The sequence below is a fragment of the Lingula anatina genome, chromosome 4, assembly GCF_051362555.1.
Source record: "Lingula anatina isolate TDL-2025a chromosome 4, LinAna3.0, whole genome shotgun sequence".
In the NCBI taxonomy this organism is placed as follows: domain Eukaryota; kingdom Metazoa; phylum Brachiopoda; class Lingulata; order Lingulida; family Lingulidae; genus Lingula; species Lingula anatina.
Window position 1 is genome coordinate 23,408,397 of NC_141770.1, and position 25,617 is coordinate 23,434,013.

General features: G+C 38.5%; 3 protein-coding genes across 6 annotated transcripts; 1 reads left to right on the top strand and 2 right to left on the bottom strand.

Annotated features, from left to right (window-relative positions):
* Nucleotides 1–261: 261 nt before the first annotated feature.
* LOC106175011 (solute carrier family 15 member 3-like) lies at nucleotides 262–6,240 on the bottom strand. Its single transcript, XM_024076913.2, has 10 exons — nucleotides 5,851–6,240; nucleotides 4,417–4,515; nucleotides 3,922–3,965; nucleotides 3,506–3,642; nucleotides 2,968–3,158; nucleotides 2,519–2,694; nucleotides 2,043–2,232; nucleotides 1,599–1,766; nucleotides 1,006–1,137; nucleotides 262–589 (listed from the first exon to the last, which is right to left on the bottom strand). Exons 1-10 carry the CDS (start codon nucleotides 6,002–6,004, stop codon nucleotides 426–428), a joined length of 1,455 nt encoding a protein of 484 aa, XP_023932681.2. The 5' UTR covers nucleotides 6,005–6,240; the 3' UTR covers nucleotides 262–425.
* Nucleotides 6,241–7,167: 927 nt separating this feature from the next.
* Nucleotides 7,168–14,443, bottom strand: LOC106175003 (uncharacterized). Its single transcript, XM_013556806.2, has 10 exons — nucleotides 13,955–14,443; nucleotides 13,723–13,821; nucleotides 13,190–13,224; nucleotides 12,037–12,179; nucleotides 11,406–11,605; nucleotides 10,711–10,916; nucleotides 10,268–10,457; nucleotides 9,132–9,299; nucleotides 7,975–8,103; nucleotides 7,168–7,688 (listed from the first exon to the last, which is right to left on the bottom strand). The coding sequence occupies exons 1-10, from the start codon at nucleotides 14,247–14,249 to the stop codon at nucleotides 7,486–7,488; spliced, it is 1,668 nt and encodes a 555-aa protein (XP_013412260.2). The 5' UTR covers nucleotides 14,250–14,443; the 3' UTR covers nucleotides 7,168–7,485.
* Nucleotides 14,444–15,173: 730 nt separating this feature from the next.
* LOC106175002 (uncharacterized) lies at nucleotides 15,174–25,617 on the top strand. 4 transcript variants are annotated; one of them, XM_013556804.2, is made up of 11 exons: nucleotides 15,174–15,720; nucleotides 17,249–17,663; nucleotides 18,102–18,200; nucleotides 18,382–18,425; nucleotides 19,023–19,168; nucleotides 19,800–19,978; nucleotides 20,585–20,769; nucleotides 21,506–21,698; nucleotides 22,891–23,058; nucleotides 24,540–24,671; nucleotides 24,807–25,617. In XM_013556804.2, exons 2-11 carry the CDS (start codon nucleotides 17,339–17,341, stop codon nucleotides 25,133–25,135), a joined length of 1,800 nt encoding a protein of 599 aa, XP_013412258.2. In that variant the 5' UTR covers nucleotides 15,174–15,720; nucleotides 17,249–17,338; the 3' UTR covers nucleotides 25,136–25,617. The 4 variants fall into 4 exon arrangements, with proteins under 4 accessions (XP_013412258.2, XP_086867170.1, XP_013412259.2 ...); XM_087011044.1 differs by having other exon boundaries at nucleotides 15,174–15,493; XM_013556805.2 differs by having other exon boundaries at nucleotides 15,174–15,433.

Below are 25,617 nucleotides of genomic sequence, written 5' to 3' on the forward strand. Positions count from 1 at the left end.
TTCCGTACTTCTATTTTGAAAATTTTATGTACTTGTACTCCATGAAAGTCATTTGTTTAATGAAATTAATATTATTTATCCTCCAGTTGCATCATCACACTAAGAAATATTCTGAAAATGGATGAAAAGATTTGAACTTTGTACTCTTTACTTTATATATGTATATAAATATATATTATTCGGGGGGGATCGTCCGGGGGGGGGGGGATTGTCCTGGGGGGGAATTGTCCGGGGGGAATAATCCGGGGGGGAATTGTCCGGGGGGGGGGAATTGTCCTGATACCTATAACTACATCACGCTTGGCACTTTGATAGCCGCTTTATGATTGCAAGTAGGCAGAAAATGCGAGCAGAACGTGGATACTGCAAAACATATAGAACCAGATCTGTCAATTTCTCCATTAACTCTTTCACTTCGAGCTTATCTACATCCTGATCTGATCATTTTTCAAAATGTCCTTTGGGATCCTGGTGACCAGTGGGAAGATGATCGAGAAAACGATGCTTAACAAGACCAATATGCCCAAGAAACTTTCCAAGTAAGATTCGTCACGAAGACAAATGTCTGGAGCATCAAACAAAAGCCAGTCTAGAAAGAAACAAAACAATTTTGTATCTAATTATAACATACAGTGACTAACCGGTACTTTATAAACACTATATCCACGACTACTTTTATATTTTTATATGTTGTTCTCGTCCCTGAATAAAAGTAACTAGAATAGTATGAATTGGTACATTTTATGCGTTTTCAGGAATTAGGTACACGAAACGTCATAAAATAAACCTATTACATTCTCCTAACATAAAATCTAATTATAAACTTCATCAAAGTAAGCGTAAAATTCCAAATCTTTTTAGGAAGCAACGCATCATTTTGGAAATGTCGATCAAAGGTAAAACCATTTTTGAATGACATCACTGTTTCATTTTTTACCAGTTGGCTGTGATAAATGGTACAATGACCTCTTGAAATATGTTCGATATTCATGATAGGCATCTTACCTGGCCGAGTTTTTATCACCAACGCTTCAATTCCAACTGCAATCAAGTATGAAAGGCCCAGCGCCGTCTGGTGTAGACCCATGCTAAAGCACTTTATACCATCAGGGGCTTCCATATAAGAATACTCCATCACTGAAAATGTGCAATGATTTCTTTCTGTCATTTTTGTTTTCTGAATTGAGTATATGGGAGTAATGGAAGTGTGGCGTAAACGAGTATGGGCCCTAATGTTGTGAATTTCAAGTAAACAGGAGAAGCTGACAGGTTTTAGAATGCGAGGAAAATGCGTACCATTCAAAAACTGAAAACCGAGTACTTTATGTAAACGATCGCAATAAATCTAAACACTGCAAATCTTATGACCTTCGTTAAAAGACAGTTTGTTCTGCGTGCTGATGTCAATTTCACATAAAGGAAAAAGAAATAAAGTTATTCTCAAAACAAAATATGACCATTTGTTAGCTGTTTGAACACGTACGCAAGTGCTGTCATGCTCTCATGAGAGATATACATGCACCGATATACATTGACGGCAAAGGCCAAAAACGATTGAAAAATACGTAGAAAAAAAAAAAATAGACGTGTCAGACTACCTGTAAGCTTCGTGAAAACTTCAGCAAGTGCAATCAATGTGTACTGAGGTCCTTGGGCAAATATACTGATTGTGGAATAGCCGTGGTTGTTTTCACAGTTTTTCTTCCGGATTGTCTCCAGAATAATGGCGACCAGCCCGGATACAATGGAAAAGACGACGCCAATGCCTACGAAAATAATTATAATAATAATAATAATAATAATAATATTACTATGTATTTCTTGTATAAAACATCATGATTCTTGTATATATTTATAAATATTTACAGGTGAAAAAACAATTGTTAATTTTAATTGAAGCATGCGTACCAAACGTTGAAACAGATGAGTAATATATTTATATAAATGCCTGCTTACTTTTCTGTATGAAAATCTGACTTTCTGTCCGATAAAGTAAAACATCGTATATAAAATGTCGTATTATTTTCTGTTCCCTTACTTACACGTTTTTGTTATATAATGCGGTCCGCCGCGGGGACATATCCGTGGATAAAGACAGTAGAGAGTAAAAGGGATGACAAAAACGACCACAACCTCATTAAACAAGATAAGCTGAGTTGAAGGAGAAGGAAACAGGTGCCCAGCCACAGTTCTGTTTAGTCCAGATGCTTGTAGCTCGTATATAGTTAGCATCTAAAATAAACATAACGTTTAGTTACTGTAATTCATTAGTCATTAGCATCATAATTGCAAAAATGTTGTCAAATTGTGTTTAAGACCCTTGGTCCTGTTAACGACTGCACTAGTACCGCATGAAATAGCTAGATGGTGTGTGTGTGTGTGTGTGTGTGTGTGTGTGTGAGAGAGAGAGAGAGAGAGAGAGAGAGAGAGAGTAGTTTTTGCTTGATTATTTATAAATTTTTGAATGATTAATCGATATTTAATCGGTAACTGGGTTGACTGATTGATTTCATCTTACCGGCAAGTAAAGAAATCCGAACCCTACCACAGCAGAATTGACCAGCAGAACCCTGAGAACCGCTCTTAAATTGGATCTCCTTAAAAGATATTTCCTGCTTAGATAAGATGTGTTCAAGATGCGCCCTTTTCTACATAACTGGAATGCCGATGACAAAATATTAGGCAGCGCTGTACCTAGAATAGATTACATCACACGTAAGAATACACTGTACGCTGGGCAAGCATTCATAACACTTAATTAATGTGCATTATTTGATAGGCACATTGGTGAAGCAATGCAAGCAATGTAAGTTCAGCTCATCTAAAGCATCTATGTAAAGGAAATTTCTGAAGTATCATAATGAGGTGTTCAGCCTGTAGAGGGGGTACATGGAAGTTGACTGTAATATTGAAAACTTGGTTGACCCAAAATAAATAGTTGGTAGCTTTCAGTGGCATTCAATTTACCTTCATTGCGGTTGGAGTCTGGGTTCAATGACTGCTCTCTCACCAAAAAGGCCGTCAAAACTAGTATGGCCGACACAGCGCCTGAAACTGGAACTATCAAGTATTTCAAGTACAACTCGATGTCGACCTTGTCAATTACAGCGCGCGACACATCAGCGATGATGGCCCCGACGTTTCTCCATACGTAATACCTGTGAAAGGATTAAACGTGTTGGTAATCATCGAGTGGCAAATATATTATATTATTAAGTCATTTGAGTCACAACAGGATACCATTTTGCTTTATGTATGTTAAATTGATTAGTATGATAACAAAAGATATTCCAGTATGTTATGCGCATGTTAAGGTTATCCAGAGAGGCATATATCGTGTGGTATCAAGCAATTGAATTGCAGTTTACGTTACTGAATATCCACATTTAAAAAGTACAGTTCAGACCTTCAGCATTGACGATGTGCATCATTAAAAACAACATCGATTTTGGAGTATTTTGAAAAGATACCAATTGATTCTCTTTAAACAAAATGATTTAAGTACCAATGAATAAATCGCCTGCGACTCCTTTTGTCTGTCACTTGTGCAGCGCCCACTACCGGTAAGACAACCTCAATACAACCCTGTCCCAAAGCTGTAATCACAAGTCCTGCTATGGCGATGTTTCTGGAGGCCACGAGCTGCAATATCAAAGCCAAACATTTTCAGAATATTTCTAGAATATATAGAATGTCTCATTTCATGTTTTAAATAAAAAATTCGTTGCCTACTATTAGATCATACATGTAAAAATCAAATAATATCAAATTGTGCTTGCATGATAATTACTATAAAATATTAGACCTGAACGGCAAGCGTTCAATAAAAACCTATCAGGAGGATCTTGAGACTTTTTGTTTTTTGGAAAAATATTTTTCACATTAGGAACTTGTATAAATCTATGGTAACATTAACATTACATTTGTCTCAGCCGCAGATCCAGCAGACTCCAGAAGAACAAGACCTAAGAATAAAAAATAATTTAACAAAATGTCCATAAAGGTGAATATGTATCTTTCAAGACGTTTAAGGTGATATTCACATGCTGTTTTGAGATTTTGTCTCACTATTAACACACATAGTTTGCTTTTGATACTTTTACGCTACAGTAAATATCTTTCAACAAAATGGCGTATCGGGGGCCCTGGCCAATAAGATTTTGATTTATCAGTTCTACTTATTCATCAAAATAAAAAAACAGCACAACCATTGGGACAGGACAAAACCAAACATAATACTGTCTCTGCATATTACATACCAGTATAGGGAAGTATCATCGTCTTCTTTGGGAAAATTTTTCATTCCTATAACCCCACCCCCACCCCACCTTCTTATGAGAATACACACGATCCACCAGTGTGTATGCTTTTGTATAATGCGCAAGGAGTATTTCATTATTCTCCTGTCGTACCTACCTATATTGAGGAGAACATAGCCTATTCCCAGCATTGGTAATGGATGAAAAAATGCGTCGGCAAATGCCCCGCCAAGTATTCCAAAACAATGCGACGCACCTGTCAAAAAATAAATCAATAAAAAGCAAACAAAACACTGATTAAGGCGGTAAGCAAGTAATTAAAAGATTCTGTCAATTAATGAGGAAAGATGATGAGTACTGAATTCACTAATGGAACACTTGTGAGAGGCTGTTAGATTTACAGAAATAGAAACATACACAAAGACATAGAAACATTCACATAGGTTTGTGCGCCCCCCCCCCCTCAATATTAGCACAGAAAGCAGGGGGGTCAGGGAAATTCCTCCGTTATTTTAACAGTTACTCCCACTCTCTCTTTCTCAGACAAACGCACACACGTACACCGCTCAGGTTTGATATATGTAAACAACTAAACATCTGTTAGAGTTGAATACTGTAGGCTGTAAAGCAAAATGCAAAAACCATTTATTTTAACTACCTTTGAAAACGAAAGGTCGATTGCCCACCGGTAAATTGAATTGGAGAAATGGCGAGAGATTGATGCCACATTTAGTTTTCATGATGCTGCCTCTTCTTTTGATCTTTTCTTCAACATGGGAGGGGGCATAATACTAGGATTGTATATTTCGACATAAAAAACAGTGTTATCTACAGTAATTGTGCAGTTGCATTGAACATATAGCACTGTTGCTGATGACCACACCACGTTAAGAACAAGGGCGCATGTCCAAGCGTGACATTTGTTATAAGCATGTAATCGAGATAACTACAGCTGATAAATGACGCACTTCGTGGTCATATCTCAGTGGTTAGTCGGCCTCAAATGACAATCACGCAGGTTTTGTCCAATAAATAAGACTTCCACCCTTTGAAGTCTGAACGAATAACAGAACTTGTCTTCAAATGCACATAACGTCTTTCAATTAGGCAAAAGTGAAGCGGTCACTATGTGGGATGACGAAAAGGTAGGCGCAATTGAAAATATTAGCAAAGTAATTCATGTCGTTTTTCTGCCAAATTGTGCAAGTATGAACAAAACCATAACTTCATGGGTAAACGAGTTTTGCCACGGGATTGAAAAGGAAAACCCCATCTGAGGCATACAATCAAAGCAATTCCTAATCCACATTGGGTTTCTGTTTCCCCTCTCCTAACACCAAGTCAATTCACTACTTGGAAGGCGTCAATGCTACAACACACGATTTAATCTTATCTGGAATTTTTTTTTCGATGCCCAGACAGACGTACAAATGGACGCAGACAAACACACCGTGTACAGAAGACAGAAACAAATAATCGCATAATTCAGCAGACATGCAGACAGACAAACAGACAGGCAGACAAAAAGTCCCATTGTCACTGGACGCATAACATCTTTAAGATGACAATTATTTTTCGTATTTTCACTTACCAACAAACATCATATGTGCGATCACTGCATGTCCGGCTGTGTAACTTAATTTCACGACCCATAATTCATTTACGTAGTTTTCGACAGTAAAGTAGGCAGCCCGCTCACACATTAATGCCAGAAGTACCAGCAAGGCTGATTTTGAAAACGTCATTATAATATGCAGTGTCCGGTGACTGAAAACTACCGGTCATTAGTGACAGACCCGCTGCGTCACGCCGTCCGTCGTTGAACGTTGTTTAGAACCATGGCTATTTTAGAACAATGATGTAAGAAAACGTTCGTTGTTGCACCAATAATACTAGTAACGTGCCCACTGATAACATTCAGTTTGATAAAAGTTATGTAACTGCCTGCTATCATAGAATTACATATATGTATTACTATATATTAATTTATATAAAGCAACTTTTATGTAAGTACACGCGCGTAAACGTGTTTGTTTGACTGTGGGATTTTTTTTTTTTTGCTTTAATTCTGTTATTCATTTCAGTTATATGAGATAAGACAGCATTTTGGGTAGATTAAGTTATTATATCTGATCCGAAAATGCGTGGTCAGAGAAAAAATACATCATCAAGAACAATGCCAAGAACAATGTTGGACAACAACAATGTTGCTTTTTTTTTTTGGGGGGGGGGCACATTGACAATCTGGTATTAAATTGTATTAAATTGTACTAAGACAATTACTTGTGTGTATGCTTTTTTTGCAGATTTCAGAAAAGTGAGATTGACAGAGACGTTATATCGATTTATTTCTCTTTCTCCCTCTCCACTGAGTTCATGATTAAGACGTTTGTTTAATAGAGTGTAAGTTATCACGGCATGTATCCGCTGAAGTGAATGCAATTATACAGTCCATCTTCTATTCTGGTCACCCATTATTGGTAACAGATGTTTCCAATCAGCATATATTGACCGTTTATCGGAGAATCCAGAAAGATATCTACCTTCAGTCATATACCCTGTGAATTTTTTCAATTAAATTACATTTGAATTTAAAACGAAGAAGATGTATCTGTTAGGCAAGAAAGGAAAGCATTATGTCAAGAATATCTGAATAATAACAACAATAAATAAATCTTTCCGTGCTTCCGTGAATTTTTTGTTTGCTTTTTTTTTAATGAAACATAAAGGTTATTCGGCTGGAGACGTTTTGAAAACGTTAATGCCAAAAGTTCATTTTTTAAATGTGACAGGCATCTTGCCGTTTAAAGAATTAATAAAGTTAGCAGAAAACACAAATACACACACACAAACACACACGGGTATTGAACGTATTCATTCTTTTGACAGTTCAGCTCAAAGCAATAAATTAGCCACAAACTTTTTATTAACCCCAACCTGCCATGGAAAAACGGTGCAGCTAAATACGTACACTTCAACTGTAAACAGGAATTTAAGTCATTTGTTTCGTGTCTCTCAGAGGAAGATGCCCCTGTAAATCAGTGCCCTAGTCATAAAACATTAGAGAGATTGTTGTATGAGGATCACTAAGTTCAAATATATGGGAAACTAAATTATATACCCTCCGTATCATTAACACATATTCCTTTTGTAGCCCTACAGGGGGCAAACATGTCATGAACAATTTGCTATTTCGGGTATTTCAGTTTTCCAATGAAAGCACCATTCATTCATTTGTGGTAAAGTCTGTCAATTCCTCTCTGAATTCCTTTCTCTCTCCCTCCTCGTTTATGGTCTTCGGTATCCTAGTGACCAAAGGGAAGATTACGGAGAAGACTACGCTCATAACGACCAATATAGCCAAGAAATACTCCAAATGGCTGGGGTCACTGGCGAGACACGTGTCATTTGAATCAAAATCGTACCAGTCTGAAAGGAGAAAAGTATGTTTCGTCATAGTAAATACGCAGACCGCATTAGGACCGTATGGCAAACACGTGACGTGATTTGCAGTTGGTAATAAAATTAATTAAAAAAAACTCTTTATGCGTTTGAGATCGATACATAAATGATTTTTATTTTTTAGAGTCGGTCACAAAGGGCATCAAGCCAAAAACTAAAAGAGGCAAAAGTTTGCTGTTTTTGACAAAGCGAGCGCTGCTTGTGAAGCCAAAGACGGAATAGCATACAATGTATGTACGCTAGGAATACATACCAGTGTAGGTTTTCACCAAGCTTTCTATACCCAGCGAGATTAGAAATGAGAGTCCTAGAGCAGTCTGGTGTAAACCCATACTGAAGCACTTCAAACCATCAGGGGCTTCCATGTATGAAAACTCCTTAACTGAAAAGTATCCAAAAAAAGTATTTTGACTCTTTACATCACACCAGTTCATGACGTTTATTGTAATAGTTTTAATTTATATACGTGCAATATACTTTTGTCCATGTGAACTGTAATACCGGTGATAGGCAATGCGGTACTGTCTCCTCGATCACTATCCCAAACTGTGTGGATAAGCTGCATTCGGTTTGTTATGGGAAAGGTACTGCAATATGCTCGGTCTCGCGAGAGCCCGCATTTGTTCTCTAGAATTCCCGTTCACGGAAAAAGCACTGCTCTCACCTTGAACTGACACGTGCGGATGCCAAGGGAGGCGGGATTCGAACTCGTGATTTTGCGTTACCAAGGATATTTGTAATTGTTTTGAATTTTAGCAATCGTGCACACTACTGACTTTGCTGTGAAACCCACTCACCCTCCGTCCGCACCAGTTTTCTCTTGTAGTAATTAACCTCATTTCAGAAACTTCACAATCACAATCAGTTTTCGATATCGAATCACTCACACTGATTTTCGCCCGTGTCCTAGTGAAATGAGTTACCACGGAGCCACAGAAACGGCGATAGTACATGCAATTCTTGTGTCAAAGGAAACCTTCTACTATCTGATAAAAAGATGTTTCTGCTGATACAATCGATTGTTCGGATGTGTTATATTTTGTCCTGCTCAACGCCATTCTCCAATCATGACCTTACCGTCAACAATTCATGAATTTTGAGACGCATACAGGTAGTATACATGGCAATAGATGGAAAGTGAGACAAGGAACAAGACTGAAACCATGTATAAACGACAGAGGGCCTTTTGGCGCGAGGGGGGTGTAATGCACAAAACCGACTTTATGTTATAAACGTGCCTGATGTATTGAAAACGCGTAACTCATCTGTCAAAAAGATGACGATCAAAATACCACACACATTGATCTATAAGTATCTTGGAATCATCATTTGTCACAAAAATGTCCAATATATATTCAATTCGCAACACAGAAAACATTAAAAGTATATAAAAAAACCAACGTGTTGTACCTGTGAGAGCAGTGAACACTTCAGCGAGAGCGATAAGACCATACTGTGGGCCCTGAGCAAAGATGCTAATGGTGGAAAAACCCCGGTTTTGAGCACAATTCATCTTACGCCCCATTTCCAACGCAATCGCAACCAGTCCAGATATAATGGAAAGGACCACCCCAACACCTAGGAAAAAACGGACGATTAAAGATAATGGAGAGATCATTTTTATTGGGAGGAATTTTCACTCGCACTGTCATTACCTTACCTACATCTATTCTCAGTTATTTGGTGTAGATGAAGTAAATCATTTTACATGGTTTACAATCAGCATGAATTACATTATACATGTAGGTACAATGTATATTTGGCGCAGTTCAAGTCATACTATTTGAATAACTGACCACTGGAAATTCCAAATTTTAGAGTAAAATAAAACTCAACGATAACCGAAGCTTACGTTATAAAAGTATGTGTTGGGACACGTGTACAGTAGTGAGGAGGGTAATTCCACAAAAGTGACCACTTGAATCACGTCAGTAACGAAAAATATATGTATGGCCCTATTCAAAATAGGGGACTAACTAGTCCGAGGATCAAATATGGCCGACCCACTGGAATACTTCCCCACGAGATATCTATTCAGTGTCTATTAGCGGATAAGACGGCAAGCATTGTAGTGGGTCGCCATATTTGACCCTCGGACTAGTTAGTCCCCTATTCTGAATGGGGGCTATGATTCTTTTATATCACTTTTTGATTCCTGTTGATTAATTTCCACTTTGGAGGGACACTAGAGTATTAAGCAGGGGGAATACAGTACACGCATGGGCGCGTGAGTTGAGGCCCCTGTGGGTACAATTACATTATATTCCCCCTAGCACCAACCTATTTACCTTGTCGTGTCACTGTGTATTGCTATGTGCTGGATGATCCGGGATGTGGCTTAATAAGGGGAGGTGGGCGAGGTGGGCGAGAGGGGAGGTCAAGGATAAATGTAAACAGTGGAAGACGACAATATATGATGATTACATAGGAGACATACTGTGGAAAATGGCTTGTCTGTTTTTAGTGAGACATCTCTTTGGAAGGGGGTAGGGGTGGGGGTGGAGAAGGGGTATATCAAAATCTAAGAGAAAGGTACATGTGCATACATGTTCTAGATATATACAGTCGCCGTTTCCGTGACGATATCCGTGGATACAAATAGTAGATGGTAAAAGGGATAACAAGCACTATCACCACTTCGTTGAATAATATGATTTGTGTGGATGGGGAAGGAAACAAATGTCCGTTCACGGTACTGTTGAGTCCGGTGGCTTGTAACGAATATATCGTCATTATCTGTAAAAAGAGAGAAACCTTGTACTGGTACAGAGTAGAGAAAATCGTACTGATAACAAAGAGCCCAGAGGTCTTATTTAGATGATCAGACATTTCATTAAAAACAAATCATTTTCTTACGAAAGTGGATACGGACTTGCTGACTGAGTAATTAAACTGACTTACAACTGATAGATGAATAAATTGATCAGCTAGTTGATTAAAATTCGATTAACCTCCGGATGGGCTCTTGATCAAATCGGTCAATTCTTACCGGCGTGTAAAGGAACCCAAACCCAACCACCGCCGAATTAACCAAAAGGATCCTGAGGAGATCTCGGACGCGGTTTCTTTTATGTTGTTCTTTGGTGTCTGGTTCTTTTTTGTCCAGTCTCTTTGAAAACTTGCCTTTCGCCCTTCCTCGGCGTCCTCTCTTGAAGAAGTTTAATGTAGCCGAGAGCGTTTCATGTAAAGCTGTCACTAAAATGTCAACACACGGAAAATATACATACGTATAATATCTATCATTTTCCAAAAGTGACGCATGAAATGACTTTCTATGCTGTAGAAAAGCTACCGACAAACCACATAGGTAAATACGAGTATATTACGAATGATATTAAAGGAACACATGTACTCAATAGGGGATTAACCTGCGAAAATGTATTCTCTTCGGAGTCAAAAGCAAATTTCTCATCCTCACGAATTATGGTCATTAGTCGTCCCTTCAATTTGATCTGATCTTTTACTTTATTCCATAAATGACTGGCCAGACATTTACAACGTCATGTCTTTCTGTACCTTTCATAAGGAACTATCAAAGTGAGAAACTTTTATTTGAGGGGGTTTATAATCTTTTTTAAAAAATCTGAATTGGGAAAGATTAGTAGCTTTGAAGAAACATGTACAACAGTATCACTTTGGGTCATTTTCAAACGCGTTAAACACGTGTGATTGCAGTCAAGTTACCTGAACTACGAAAAGTCCCTTTCTTTTCATATGGTGATCGCACTCTGACCCAAAGTGCCACAAAAAAGAGAATAAGAGAGAGCAGACCTGACAGAGGAGCGATGAGAAACTTGAAGTGAAGTGGTAAGCCTGGAATTCCTTCCGATATGGCGCTCGATATGTCTGCAATCATGGCACCAACATTGCGCCAAAGATAAAACCTGTTTTAGAAAAAAGTTTTGCTTTTGCTTGTAGTATAGGCGCATTAATAACTATATCTTCATTCAAATATTAATGGGATATTCTTCTGCTAAAATATTAAAAGATAACACATATAAATCAGTAGACGTACATTTAAAGAAAATGTATACAATAAAGTTATTATCATATATATGATTTTTTTCTTTTTTACAAGTTGGCCTTAGACTCTCATTCGTCTAGTTAACTGAAAACAGGCATTTTTGTGAACCATTGATTAATTTCTTAATATTCTAACACTAGACTTTTTCTTGTATCGATTGTCGAATTTTCGAACTGATACCAGGTTTATGTAATAATAATAATAATAATAATAATAATAATAATAATAATAATAATAATAGCAATAATAATAAACAAAATAAATACCCCAAAAATGAATATATAACTTTACCAATGAATATAACGCCTTCGATGCTTCTCGTCTGGTAACTGTTCAGCGCCAACTACCGGTAACACGGCGCCAATACAGCCCTGTCCAAAAGCAGCCGTTGCCAGTCCAGCCACGGCAAGATGTTTTGCGGTGCTGTTGGAACGCTAAGATAAGTTTTAATGCTAATATAATAACAATGTTTAAAGTTTTTCGCCTGTTTGGAAGGAAATAGCAATGAAAACACTCTTTTGTCACAAACTAATTACAAATTTCATCACTCACGTGAAAGCGATCGGCCATCTTCGTCACATTCAAAGTGACGCAGGTGGCGTTGTTTCACTAGTAGAGAAAATAAACTGTCTGGACGAACATAGGAGTAAAGGAAGACGTGGATCGGGGGGAGGGGGGGTCAGCGCCAGATGCTCATAAAGAATTGTGGCAAAAGAGTGCTATTTTTCGATATATAATAACAAAACACAACAACAGTATCAGCAGCAGCAACAACAACAACAACAACAACAATAATAATAATAATTTGCATTAAAGCTCTACCAAAAATATTATCTGTAGGCCTAAATCTTAACGAAAATCCAGTCATTCAAGTCCATTCCGGTACTACCTGTAGATTGCTATCCATCATCTCTCTCCTTTAGTAATATGCCTACATGGGTCTAACACCACCTTACCTGCTAATAGTGCTTTTGGGACGGACTAGATTTACCCACATCAACGAAAACATACCACTGATCGACGACCCGCTGCCTATTGTTATCTTGGAGGTTAAACCGCGCACGCCATTGATATCAAATACAACCCAAACACAGTTTGTCATGATAACAAGCTGATAACATACTGATATCACAGCCTTGAGAGTTGCGATCACAATTTTGTAGGTTAAAATGATTTTTTTTTTAATTTAAAGTACAGGTATTATGACACAGTGATGCCAACATTTCTTCAGCACATGTCATTTCCCACTGTAAACAATACGTTTTATAACGTTACCATAACGTTACCAGAACGTTTTTTTTATGTATAAAAATTATGGTAATATTATAATGACGTTTGTTGCTGGGTAAAGGTTATGTCTAGCTATGAACCAAATAAAGACACAACAATTAAAGAACACCACAACCCTTTCATAGGTTTTTTTTTCTTCTTTTTGAGTATTTACCTCAATATGTTCAGCAAATTCGAGGAAAATGAGACCTGAAAGATTAATAATAATAATAATAATAATAATAATAGTACCGAAAGGCTTTGAACCAGGTTATGTCAAATTTCACCATCAATTTGACTAAGGAGAAGAGATACCATCTCCACACCAGTATAATCAAAATTAGTTTATATGTAATATAAAATACGACAGAACTCCAAACCTGACTTTCCACAACAGTTTACAACAGGTTGTCATACATTATAAAAGAAAAAAAAAACTTTAGACAACCCATCAAGGAGTGGAGTGGATCTGGCCCATCCATTTGCACAACCGCGCCTCTATTATTCAATTTCACGCGATTTAGAAAATGTTTTTTTTTTTTTTTTTTTTTTTTTTTTTTTTTTTTTTTTTTTTTTTTTTTTTTTGCGATAGCACTCCCACTTCAGTTTTCTAATACATACAATTTGTGTATGGCAAATTTGAACCCGAAAACAGGAGTCCTAACGGAAGTAAAAGACCGATCTAGAGTTTACGTTATTAAAACTTACCAAGACTAAAAAGAACATATCCAATCGTTAACGTTGGTATTGGGCGTAAGAACGTATCAGCCATCGTCCCACCAAATATCCCCAAGCATGCTGACGCCCCTGCGAATACAAATTATACCTGGTTTATCGTGAAAACAGCAAGGCCAATCAAAACAAAAATAAACAGCCGTGGTTTAAAAACGTCCGAAACATCGATTCACATTTTTAAGAACCTGCATAACCTTTAACTCACCTACAAACGCCATGTGAACTACTACTGCTGACGCCGTCGTTGAATTGAATGTCACCAGCCATAACTCGTTCATGTAGTTAACAATTGTGAAGTACGCAGCGCGTTCGCAGGCGTACGCTAGTAGTATCAACACAGCTGCTTTTGAAAGAGACGAATGTACGCGTCTTTCGGTACATTCTGTTTCTTCATTGATTGTTTCCAGTTGTGATATTGTGTCGTTGTCATCTATGGACTGGACGAAAGAAATGCCTTTCGAACTGGTGTCGGATTTTGCACTAACATATCCTTCATCCATTTTGAATCGAAATAACAGTCGATAGACTCAGGAAACCAGCCCTTTAATTATTCCATATTAATTGTATAAGGCCCAAGCTCCGCTGTCACTGCTGCTGTCACTCGTTACAGTGCAGAAATGATATGCTATCTGGGGGATGAAAATATTTTGATTAAACTGGTGTAAACGAATTGTTTGGGAAATAGTTTATCAGTTTCAGATTATCATACCTGATCGAGTCATAGGAGAGAGAACCCTGTGAAGCAGGGTCCGGTTCCCATTGATTTGTACAGGGAAGCTCCGTCCTAGAATTACACCCGCCTTACGTCTTGCTAACCAATACCTGGTTGAATCTAATGGAGAGCAGACTCTCTATTGCAGAGAACCTCAGTTTAACACCAGCAATTAGTGTACGGTGTTGTTCTTGACATCAACTTTTCACTTCAGAGGCCAATTAAAGAAGAAAGTAAAAGCAGTTTAAACTAATTGACCTTTGACTTAATTTACACTGTTGAAGATCAACAATCTGATCATATTTATTTATTTATTTATTTATTTATCTATTTATTTACCTGGTTATTTGTTTGTATGTTTCTTTGTTTGTTTATTCATTTTTGGTCGTTATTATTATTACATTCTTATCATTATTCACGTTTTTGTATATGCAGGTATATTTCCTTTTATCGTTTCTATTTGTCTTTGCTACGCATTATATGGCCTACAGCGTTGATCAAATAATTTGCCACACCTCCAGTGCCGTATGTTTTTATTTACACCACAGCTGTAAACTGTTTACAATGGCGTTGTTATTCCAGATACCCTTTTAAGATTGAGATATGAACGTTTAGAGAAGGGAAGGGGTGGGGCAAACAAAAATATAAAAACCGCGACTTTCTCTCTCTTCCAGCTGTTGCAAACCGAACTTTAACACGTTGATATTACTTGACCTAGTTAACTGGCCTATTTATAAGTCACGCGGTGTATTTCCTTAGTGGTATTGTTTACATGGACGATTAGTGCATATTTAGTGTGTACGCATATCACAAGATTTAACGATCGAAGGGCACAAGTTAAAATGCAGCTTTAGCGTCGCTATACGACAGGGAAATGGAAGACCGAGACCTCATTTCGCAGAATTAGAATAGCATGGGGACTGCACCCACCCACCCACCACTACATTGGAGTGTGTGCCAAGCAATATACCAGTATGTGAGACGTTAACTGAATATAAAGCCTTCAATGCGAGTATAGTGCCGTATGGAAATGTACATGTAGGCCTACGGTTTCTTTGATTTTTCTCTTAATCGAGCTGTTAACTAGGCCACCATATATATTCAGTATACACAGCCGTATATATAGAGGGCAACTGTACATGTACACAAGTATTAATACTACGTTGGAGTATATTTGCAGTGGACACAATTATTCTGTTTCTTCCCTTGGGGTGGGAGCGGAAACTGCTGGCCATCTTCATAGAAACCAGGATAACCCGGTGTGTACCACTATGTGTTTGCTGAACCGCCGTGGGTAAAATGCAGCATACATAATATGTATGATATACAGGGCCCTACATATTCCACACGCAGTAGCTTACAATACATACAGCTGGCGAAATTATCGACACTCGTGCTACATGTGGCATGTATGCCCGTTCAAGTAGCCTACATCGTTATGAACCTGTATAGTGCATGCCCCAGTGGTATGCCCCTATGCTGTTTCGACCCCCTCCTTCCCTTACCCTCTACCAGGGCTGCATATTATCTTATGTGGACTTTAACTCTTACGCGAGAGATTTTAACCAGCATTTTAACCATAGACGGCAGGGGCGGATTTAGGCCGTCTTCTGGGTCTTCCGGAAGACTGTCAAATTTTCAAGTTTACATTGACGGGTATGTAATTTTTTCTGCCGGAAGACGGTCAAAAATGAGGATGGGTCAACAAAGATAATTTGGAAGACTGTCAGAAAATATCTCTGGATCCACCCCTGTAGACGTATCTCTGAATATCTGTGGACCTGGTAGAGGGAACCCCTCCCACGCGTACGTAATAATAGCAGAATAATATATCTGATTTCTTTATAACAGACACAAATCTGAAGTGGCAAACCCTCCCCTGCCTTTTCCGTCACCCTGAGTCTCAGAGAACACTGGCAACTCGCATATACAGGTACAACATCCCGGTATATTGAAAACGGGGTAGAAGCATGCTGATAATATAAGGGAGAGCCTTGGTGACTCCTCATGTATATCAGCAAATGTGACATCATACTACATGGTAGCAGTTGTGTTATTTGGTATATGTTATGACGCATCGACTTTATATATATGATTACTGGTCATATTAAACGTGTGACCTGTTTCGCTATCGATATAATGATTAGATAGCTATTTTGCCCAGACTTTTCGATGAACCGCCTGTGATTGAATTAACCAAGTGCTTGATAATATGTAGCACAGTCAAAATCCACTCATATTCCCTGTTGCAAAATTCACTGGTTCAGAGATATACCCGAATTTACAGGTGGATCCAGCTCTCTTTTTATGAAAATTTTGAATGTTTATATTTATTTATTCATTTATTTATTTATATTTGTTTTTATATCTATATGTAATTATTTATTGTTTTTTATATATATCAAGGACTCAAAACACATTGACTGTCAATGGTGCTGTTGCATACATATATTTATATGTGTTTCTAGAGAATAGAGGAAGCTGATTCACATGCAGGTCCATGCTAGTAATATCAATGCACGTTATCCGGGCAGGTCACAGTGTCAGCAGATTATAGGTAGCAGTATAACAGGCTTGGTGTTTATTTCACGCTCAATATTTAACCTAGTTACGTGACCCGCTAGTAACCCCCCCCCCTCCCACGTAAACCAAGAGTCTGGTGAAATGTGGAAACGAAACCGTTTCTTTTTCAATCACATGATGAACGTTGCCATCACATGCCCCAGATTATTTATTCCAAAGTATATCGTTATATAAGACTTCGCGTCCGTGCTTTGTACATTTCAGGTGACACGGTGAAACGAAACCAGAAGTGAAACCTACTGACATCGCAGTGGCTCATGTATATACCGGCTGTCAGGGAAGCATTGTTTAACAATGAGTGATACCAGGGACATAACAAAAAGAGGTGGACACGAAAATAGTTGTGGTCAAAACGCTGACCACGGTCAGGGGAGTCAGGTGACCGGTGACAACTCTGTTAGTGTGTCCATCCAGGTGTCGAGCGCGGACATCGATCAACAAACCCCTTACTTCGTTGACGGTCGCATAGCCTGTACAGCAACAACGTTCTCCATTTTCTTGGCCTACTTTTTCAAGTCGCTTGCGGGATTCACGATCTTGAATAACTTTGTGACCGTGTGGACGAAAAAACTGAATTACTCCCTTCACGATGCCGAGGAGTACCGAATGATTTACACTGGTAAATATTGATCAGGGTGGAAATAAGGATGGGTTTGACTATTATCCCCTTTTTGGGGTGACCTCTAGTACGATTCACCACACGCTCCTATTCCAAGAAGCATGTACCTCCAAAATAAATTTTATTGCATTTTTATGAAGTAAATTTTGAGAAAGGGAAGAGGTGGCTTAACATTCAAACAAAAGTTCCCCTTAACTTAACCCGGCGTCCTTCGCTCATGACTAGCGTGGTTTAAAAAAGTGTCATAGGGTAAGCCCTCCTTCCTCCCCCCCCCACCCCCCCTCCCCCCCCCCACCCCTCGCCTCACACCCCTTAACCAACGCGAATATAATATTTCATTTAGTTTCAAACTGTTCAATCCTAGGACACTGAGTTTCCATTCAGTTCAATTTGATTTGATTTATTTGGCACTTTATGATATTTCTGCATTCTCCAAAGGTGTCAGCTCCAGTCTAGAGGTAATAGGAGGAATCGCAGCCGACACTTACCCTGGTCCCTTTGGCACCCTGGGGGTGACATACGTCTTCTTTATTATAGGTAATGTTACATGTATACCATACCATACTACACCATGCTATATTACACTACACGATACTACACTATAATAATAGTACTACACTGCACGTCACTACTCCACACTATAATTTGAAAATAAATGCTTTATCTCTTTTGCTTTATTCTATATGTTCTCATTTTTGTGTCCAATATCCTATTCTAGGTGCTATTTTGATGCAAATAGCAACATCGCTGCCTCTAACGCTGGTAAGCAACACACTTTTGTTACGCTAATAATTAATGGGCCCTAAGCTTCAGACACGTGAAAAACGTGTATCAAAACAATGTTAGGACGTTCAATACTCGAAATAACATTTATGAGGAAAAGAGACGAGAATTTTAACTGCTCGTTTATTTGTACAAAAGTGTTACTATCAGAAAAGTAAGCCTCCAGTGAGGATCGAACTCACGACCCCTGGTTTACAAGACCAGTGCTCTAACCACTGAGCTAGGCAGATGGACGGTGGGGTGACTTTTTATGCATTATGTGTTACCTGCAGAGCCGTCAAGCATGTCATTATGTCTTTGATTTTATCATCTGCTAACATTTTGTAAACCGTGGCCTTTTCAGCCACAGCTTCAGTGTTGTCGTAAAAAGGCTCAAATAGAAAGAAAAGTGTTTACATTTATACATTTTTTTCTAATGACTAATGAGCACTTCATTCGTATGCTTTGATAGAGTATTTTGAGGTGATAAAAAGGATGGGAAGGAAAAAGAGTGTACTCTCGGTAGCTGGAGAGTGAAAGAAAAGTCTACATATTTCAAAATGTGTCAGTTTTGACATTTTAACACTTTCCTCACAGGTCAGTGACTTGTGGACATTACAACAGCTAGCCTGGTCATCCGTGGTCTTCCTCCTGCTTGGTCAGACTGGAATGTCCGTCATCCTGTCAGTACTGGCCGCAGAGCAAGTCACTCAGACCAGGGCAAAGAGCAATACTTTTCATTGGTAAATATACCGTACATATACAACTGTGCAACATATTCCACATTTAAGACCTGTAAATTTCCCCACGAGTCAGGCAAAATTCAGTTGATTATTACCAAAGAGAAAAAAATCTTTCCACAAGCAGAACATGTACAAGTAATGGGAATTTTCCATGAAAAGGATAATTGATAATTTGACTTAAAGGTAACGAGGTATGTGGAGTCTATTGTGTATCATATTATCCCTTATTTTGGTCGTGTAAGCTGTAGACTACTCTATACTGGGGGCATTAATACCATACAAAACCTTTGCTTTCACCAGAAAATCGTGAAGAATTAGCCAGAGAGATATCTGTAAATATCTGGTGAAAATCAATCTGTGGCTCTGGTAGAAGGTGACTGCTCTACGTTCATGCGCAGAGACACTGCGATATTTACTTATTTTTTTTTTTACACTAGGGCCCACCAAACTACATGTGCACCCTCCTTACTACGCCAACTTACACCCTCCTAACTACTTCGTTCCAATAGCACCTGTTCAAGGTACACTTCACAACTTACACGTGCCTTATTAACACATTGATTTTTTATAGATATACAAGCTATGGACTTTCAATATCAGATACAGGAGAATACAAGTTATTTCCTTGCAGGGTTTACTTCAGTACCAATGCCGCAGGTTTACTGAACAGCGCCCTCACGATAATGATTCTCTTCACGTCCACGACTGAGGCCGTGGAGGCGGACACCATACCTGCCCCGATCTCTATACTTCTCTCCGGTATGATCGTCTGCTTGGTCAGGTCCAGATATAAGACGTACGTAGAAGAAGGTGAGATGAGATCAATAAATCTTTTGAAATATTTTGCTTCCTGCAGAGAAGACACTTGGTCGATGTACTTGTATTTCTGGTGTTGAAGCTGAATGCTTATTTCACCTGCTTTATGCTATTTTGACTTTCGAGTCAGGAATACATGAATCTTACACTATATACAAGCAGTGGCGGATTTAGGGGAGTGTCAGGGGGGTCCCACCCCCTTCGATTTCTGATAAAATAAACGCACCAAAAAACGTCTAGCTGAATCATACATGTAGTTCTAAACTGTACCAAATTTCGCCATTTGCCCTCCAAAACACCATTTGTGTGTGTGTGTGTGTGTGTGGGGGGGGGGGGGGGGGGGGGGGGGGGGGCTTCAAGCGTGCCCCGAACCTGGTGCCAAGGTGGTGAGGGTCGGCCTCGCAATCCGAGGCCTGTCAACCCCTAAAATACCGGACTCCCCTTCAAATAATTCTGCTTACGCCCCTGACAAGTACGTGTAGTCGTGTAGTAAATAATAATAATAATAATTATAATAATAATAATAATAATAACAATGATGATGATGATGATGAAAACAACAGTGGCCCATAGACTAATTGTTTGTTTGTTTCTTTTTAGGATTTAGCTTGATCAAAACCATTAAGACCAAAGCGGCACACTTGAGAGACAGATATGGACCCAAGCCACAGCCGATACCGAAGACCAAAAACCCTTTCAGCCCACCAAAGAAAGTGTTGAAGACGTTTGCAAAAATACTATGTGTCAACACGTCGGTGTTTGGATTTGGAATTATTTATACACAGGTAGACTAAATTATGAAACGTCTCTGAATCATCATCAGTTATCTGCTTATGCTTGTCATTCATTTCGAAATGTCGACATTATGCCTTCTCATGACACTAGCACGTGAGGTAGCGATAAACTCAAACGTCTGATCCTTAACATTGACACGATTAAGCGCCGCGTGCTCAAAGTGACTGAAACAGAAAAGACAGCCATTGATCCTCAACAAACATCCCCTGCATGATATACTAAGGACGAACGTGCAGACATTAAACTGGCAATACGTTTTTGATAAAATTAATTAATTTTAAATTCAACACAATTGATATTGAGAAACAATATATTTTTTCTCAATATTTTCATTTTCCTTTAGTACTTATTTTAAAGGTGTATTTTAACCTAATTCCATTTTTAATACTCTATCTTTTCATTCTATATTTACATTTCAGGCACTTAGCCAGCAATTTCAAAAGGGGGGTTCTTTTTCTGAAAAAGTGGACCTTTTACATGTACCATGAAACCTTCATGTGCCTAGATACAATTTTACCAGGAGGGGACCTTTTCCCAGCAAAAGGGGGGTTATTTCGAACCACCCGAACCCCCCCTGGCTACGGGCCTGCATTTAGTATAAGTTTTATATATTGCCAAGAGCAAGGTAAACCTCTTATTATTATTATCATTACCATTTTAGCCATATGCAATGTGTCTATTTATTGAAGAGATTCTTATAATATAATAAACACTTTCACTTCACAGGCACTGGGGACTTTTCAGCTCCAGGCGACAGGACTGAACACGACTATTGGACAGGTCAACATTGACGACCCCAGCGCGTTCGTCCTTCTGTTTAATGAGGTCATAATCCTACTGACCATTCCGTTCCTCATTAATGTTGTGTATCGGAATTTTAGAAGGAAGGGCAAGAAAATATCTGTATTCGTTAGAATGGGTAAGTACATGTATTAGGAACGGTTTAGGGGGTGGACGACGGTTTGAATGCTTCCCCCTCTTTTGGCCGGAAAAGTACCGCTCTGAGTGAATGTGTTAGCTGGGTCCTATCGGTGTAAGTCATTTTTCGAATTGCGACAATGAAGGGGTGCATAGGTCCACGTCTTCAGGAAAGAATATCCTTTTTATTTGCTCGCTGCAAGCGTGTATTAAAAGGAAGATAATGTAATTCCCTGCACGATCTATTGTCGTAGTGGGTACCCAGTATGTAGCCAAGTGAGGAACAAACGCAAATAAGAAAATCAAATTTCCAATGACACGTATGCTCGACAAGCTCGTAGGAGGTTTAGATGTCCGAAAGGACGTGTAACACAAAAAAAAAAAAAAAGAAAACAAAAAAAAAAAAAAGGAAAAAATGAGCAGCTTGTTGTGACCAATTAAATGCGTTCCATTTGCCGTCAAAGTGATATGAGACGATGCCATTGGTGTTATGTCCATTTAACGCAATGCCAAGGGCCATTAACTTCTGCACTAAAATTGTCTTATTTGAATTTTGGAAAGTATATTTGATTTTTAGATAGAAAATAAGTTCATGTACCGTTGGATTATTTACTTCACCTACTCTTAAGTAAAAGACACAAGAAATTATTAAACTATGTGTGAAGTTCGCACACGTGTACATGTAAGTCAGCTCGATAACTGTGCGCCGGGCGTCACGCTTACATGTAAAATATGTTGTGTAAGTGTACCTGTCATTTGTTATTGAGGACTTCACGTGTTTTCCAACCATCAATTGATTTCAAATTAGTTCAGTCGCCACTTTAAGTATTTTTACCTTGACCTTCTATTATTAAACAGATGGTGGGTGAAGTAATTTCCTTATCATGGTCACGTTCTACGTGCATTATTCTGATAAGTGAACTTGACAGCAACCGCGTAATAAGAGAAGAAAAATCACTTTTAAAGGTCACTTCTAATGATTGTTTTCATAGAGAAAATTTGCTTCCCATCACCCTTGAATATAAGCAAATTTTAGCCACAAGTCATCAAAGAACTGATAAATATTGTCAATGAATATTTCGATCGAACTATCGATTAATCGACTAATTGATTGATTGGTCTATTTTTGTCGCTTTATTTAACCGCTCTTCTTTAAAATCATTCATATTTTGACTTTGATTGGATGCTTACAGCGATTGGAATGGCGTGTACGGCTGGCTCTGGTTTTTCTGCCCTCCTCGTCGAGGTCGCCCGCAGAAACGACTGTACTCAACACGGCGGACAGTCCACTTTGACCGTGCTAATACAGGCACCTCAGGTCATCCTGCTAGGACTTGGGGAAGTTTTTACCGTTATCTCAGGTATTTAAGACAACCAGTAACCGATGTAACGAAACTGAGGGTCCGTGTAACAGAAAATCCTCTTTCTATTTAGTTATAATGGTTAGGGTTAGCCTGACATAAGTGGGTCAAAATCTAGGGGGAGGTTTACCTGTACGAATAAATGGGAAGCGGGCTTTCTGTCATGGGAGACTCTCTGTAATGGTACACCGGGTGAAGGTCCTTATAAAGGTAGTTATTTATACATTTTTGGTATTGAAGGTTGGGAGAGGAGGTCTAGTAATTTCTTGCAACATGGGTGGTCCTTTTACACCCAGGGCACCCTCCTCCCCAAGCTGATATCTGGGGCATTTGATATACTGTATTTAGGTCCAATTATACATGACTCTCCAAAGGAGCATATTGAATATTTTTGGATGATTAAATTCAAGGAATTGGGTGTTAATAAATATATTTTCATATCCTATGGCATAAGTGATCCTGCTTACATGATGTTAAGGATGTGAGAGGTTTGATCTTATTTTGGATGATGAAATGCGGATGACTGGACGAGGTGTTTCTTATACATGTAGTTATTCTCAGTGCAGGCACGCAGGAAGCGGTTTAAAATTAAGGAGAGAATGGTAGGGGTATAATAATAGTAACCATTTAGAAAAAAATCAACTAGCGGAGGGAGGGGGTGGTAACGACCAAAGTGTACTTAGAGCTGGCATTTTACTTAAATAGATGCACATACTCTTACCCCCCACCCTCCTGCTTTTTGCGCCTAGGTTTGATGTGGTGAAAAACAAAAAAGAGGAGAAAAAGGGCTAAGACCCCTACTCACCTGTCAAGACCGCATGGGTAAAAACACAATTTCGTCCAATAACAATGCCAGTAATTCCCTCGTGGATGTCGTCGGTTTACTTCACTTATTTAATATAATGAGACATGCGATCTGTCAGCCTGTTGGTGCCAAAAGTTCACATCTTCATTTGAAACATCTGTGTCGGCCAATTTAATTTGATCACAGCAATTTGAGTTGACGTGGCAATTGGTGCATGTTGAAGTAGTCTAAAGTAAACAACGGAGGATCAACCAGCATGGTTCAATGGCACGTGTAATGTGTAATTGGGCACTTTACAACGTGATCAAATAGTTTTATTTAGAAAAAGAACCATTAAATTGGAAAGTGTAGGAAAGAGAAAGGAGACCTTTAGACCAATTGTGTTAGAGGAGCTGAAATATTCCATGTGAAAATGTCGGCTTACCGTAGGCTGTACTGAACAAGTCAAATTGCGAGCATATATCCTTATAAATCACAGTATCATATAATAAACAGATAGAATATTAGGTATTCATTAAATAAAAGGTATACCATACAAAGATTACCATGGTTACCATGGTTGTAACCCATCCTTTATCCGCTATTCTGAGAACATGCATAAAATACAATATTTTGTAGTCAATAGAAATTCAATTTAAAATAGCTAATCACGTATTGTTTAACATTTATATTTCAGCCTGGGAATACGTGTACACAGAGGCCCCTAAGGGACTCAAGTTCACAGCCATGGGACTGTTCTATACCGTCTATGGTCTTACCTTCTTTGCATCCTATGGTTTTCTTAAACTCATCGAAAACACAAGGCCAGGTAAAGTGATTTAAACCATTTTGTCTTTATAATATAATGATTAATTTGTATTTTTTCGTTTTCCGTTATGTATGTCTTCTTCTTCGTATTATTATTATTATTATTATTATTATTATTATTATTATTAATTTTCAGATTGGCACCCAAGAGGCGACATCTGTCGGCCAGGTAACGTGGGACACATGGAGCTTCTCTACATGGTCCTGTTGTGCCTGCTAGTCGGTTTCTTTATAATATTTCTCCTGGTGGTTTTGTGCCTAAAAAGCCTGAGGGTTGACGGCAGACTTCGTATGTTGCGCGCGCAAAATGCTGGTGACATAGATCGACCTCTCTTGGCCGGAAGTGACGAAACCGAAGGACTGCGTGGGCGAAATGACGCTCTAGGCACAAGTCGAAGCTATGACACTTTTCCGACATATGAATCTATAAATCAACAGCCAGACATACCAGATATCCAGAATTGAAACTTAAAGATATTAATGTTGCATCATTACAAAAAGGTGTACTGATCAATATGTGAGGTCTTGAGTATTTATTGTGATATCTAAGTAATATATTTAAGAAACATGTTATTTTAAACTTGCAATTTTATTTATTTACAGACTGGCCAATTTTATTTCAAACACTATGTTAATTGTTCTAATGTGTGGCTCTATTTCATATTTTATAGTGGTTTTTAAACTGCTCGTTATAGGGCCTACTTTGTTTGTTATTTGTCAGTTTCATCGAATATGAATTAGCCGTGAAAGCAACATTGTATCAAAATAGACATACTCAGTGTCGACTCTGCCAATTTTTGTGATTAAACTTGTTCAGGGATGAAGTTAAGCCCCATACCGACTGCTATCTCGCCCCAAAATTAGAACGGTGTAAAATTGACGATTAAAGTTTTAAGTTGCCTATGCTTATACATTGCCACGGGAAATATAAACGCCGATATTCTGTA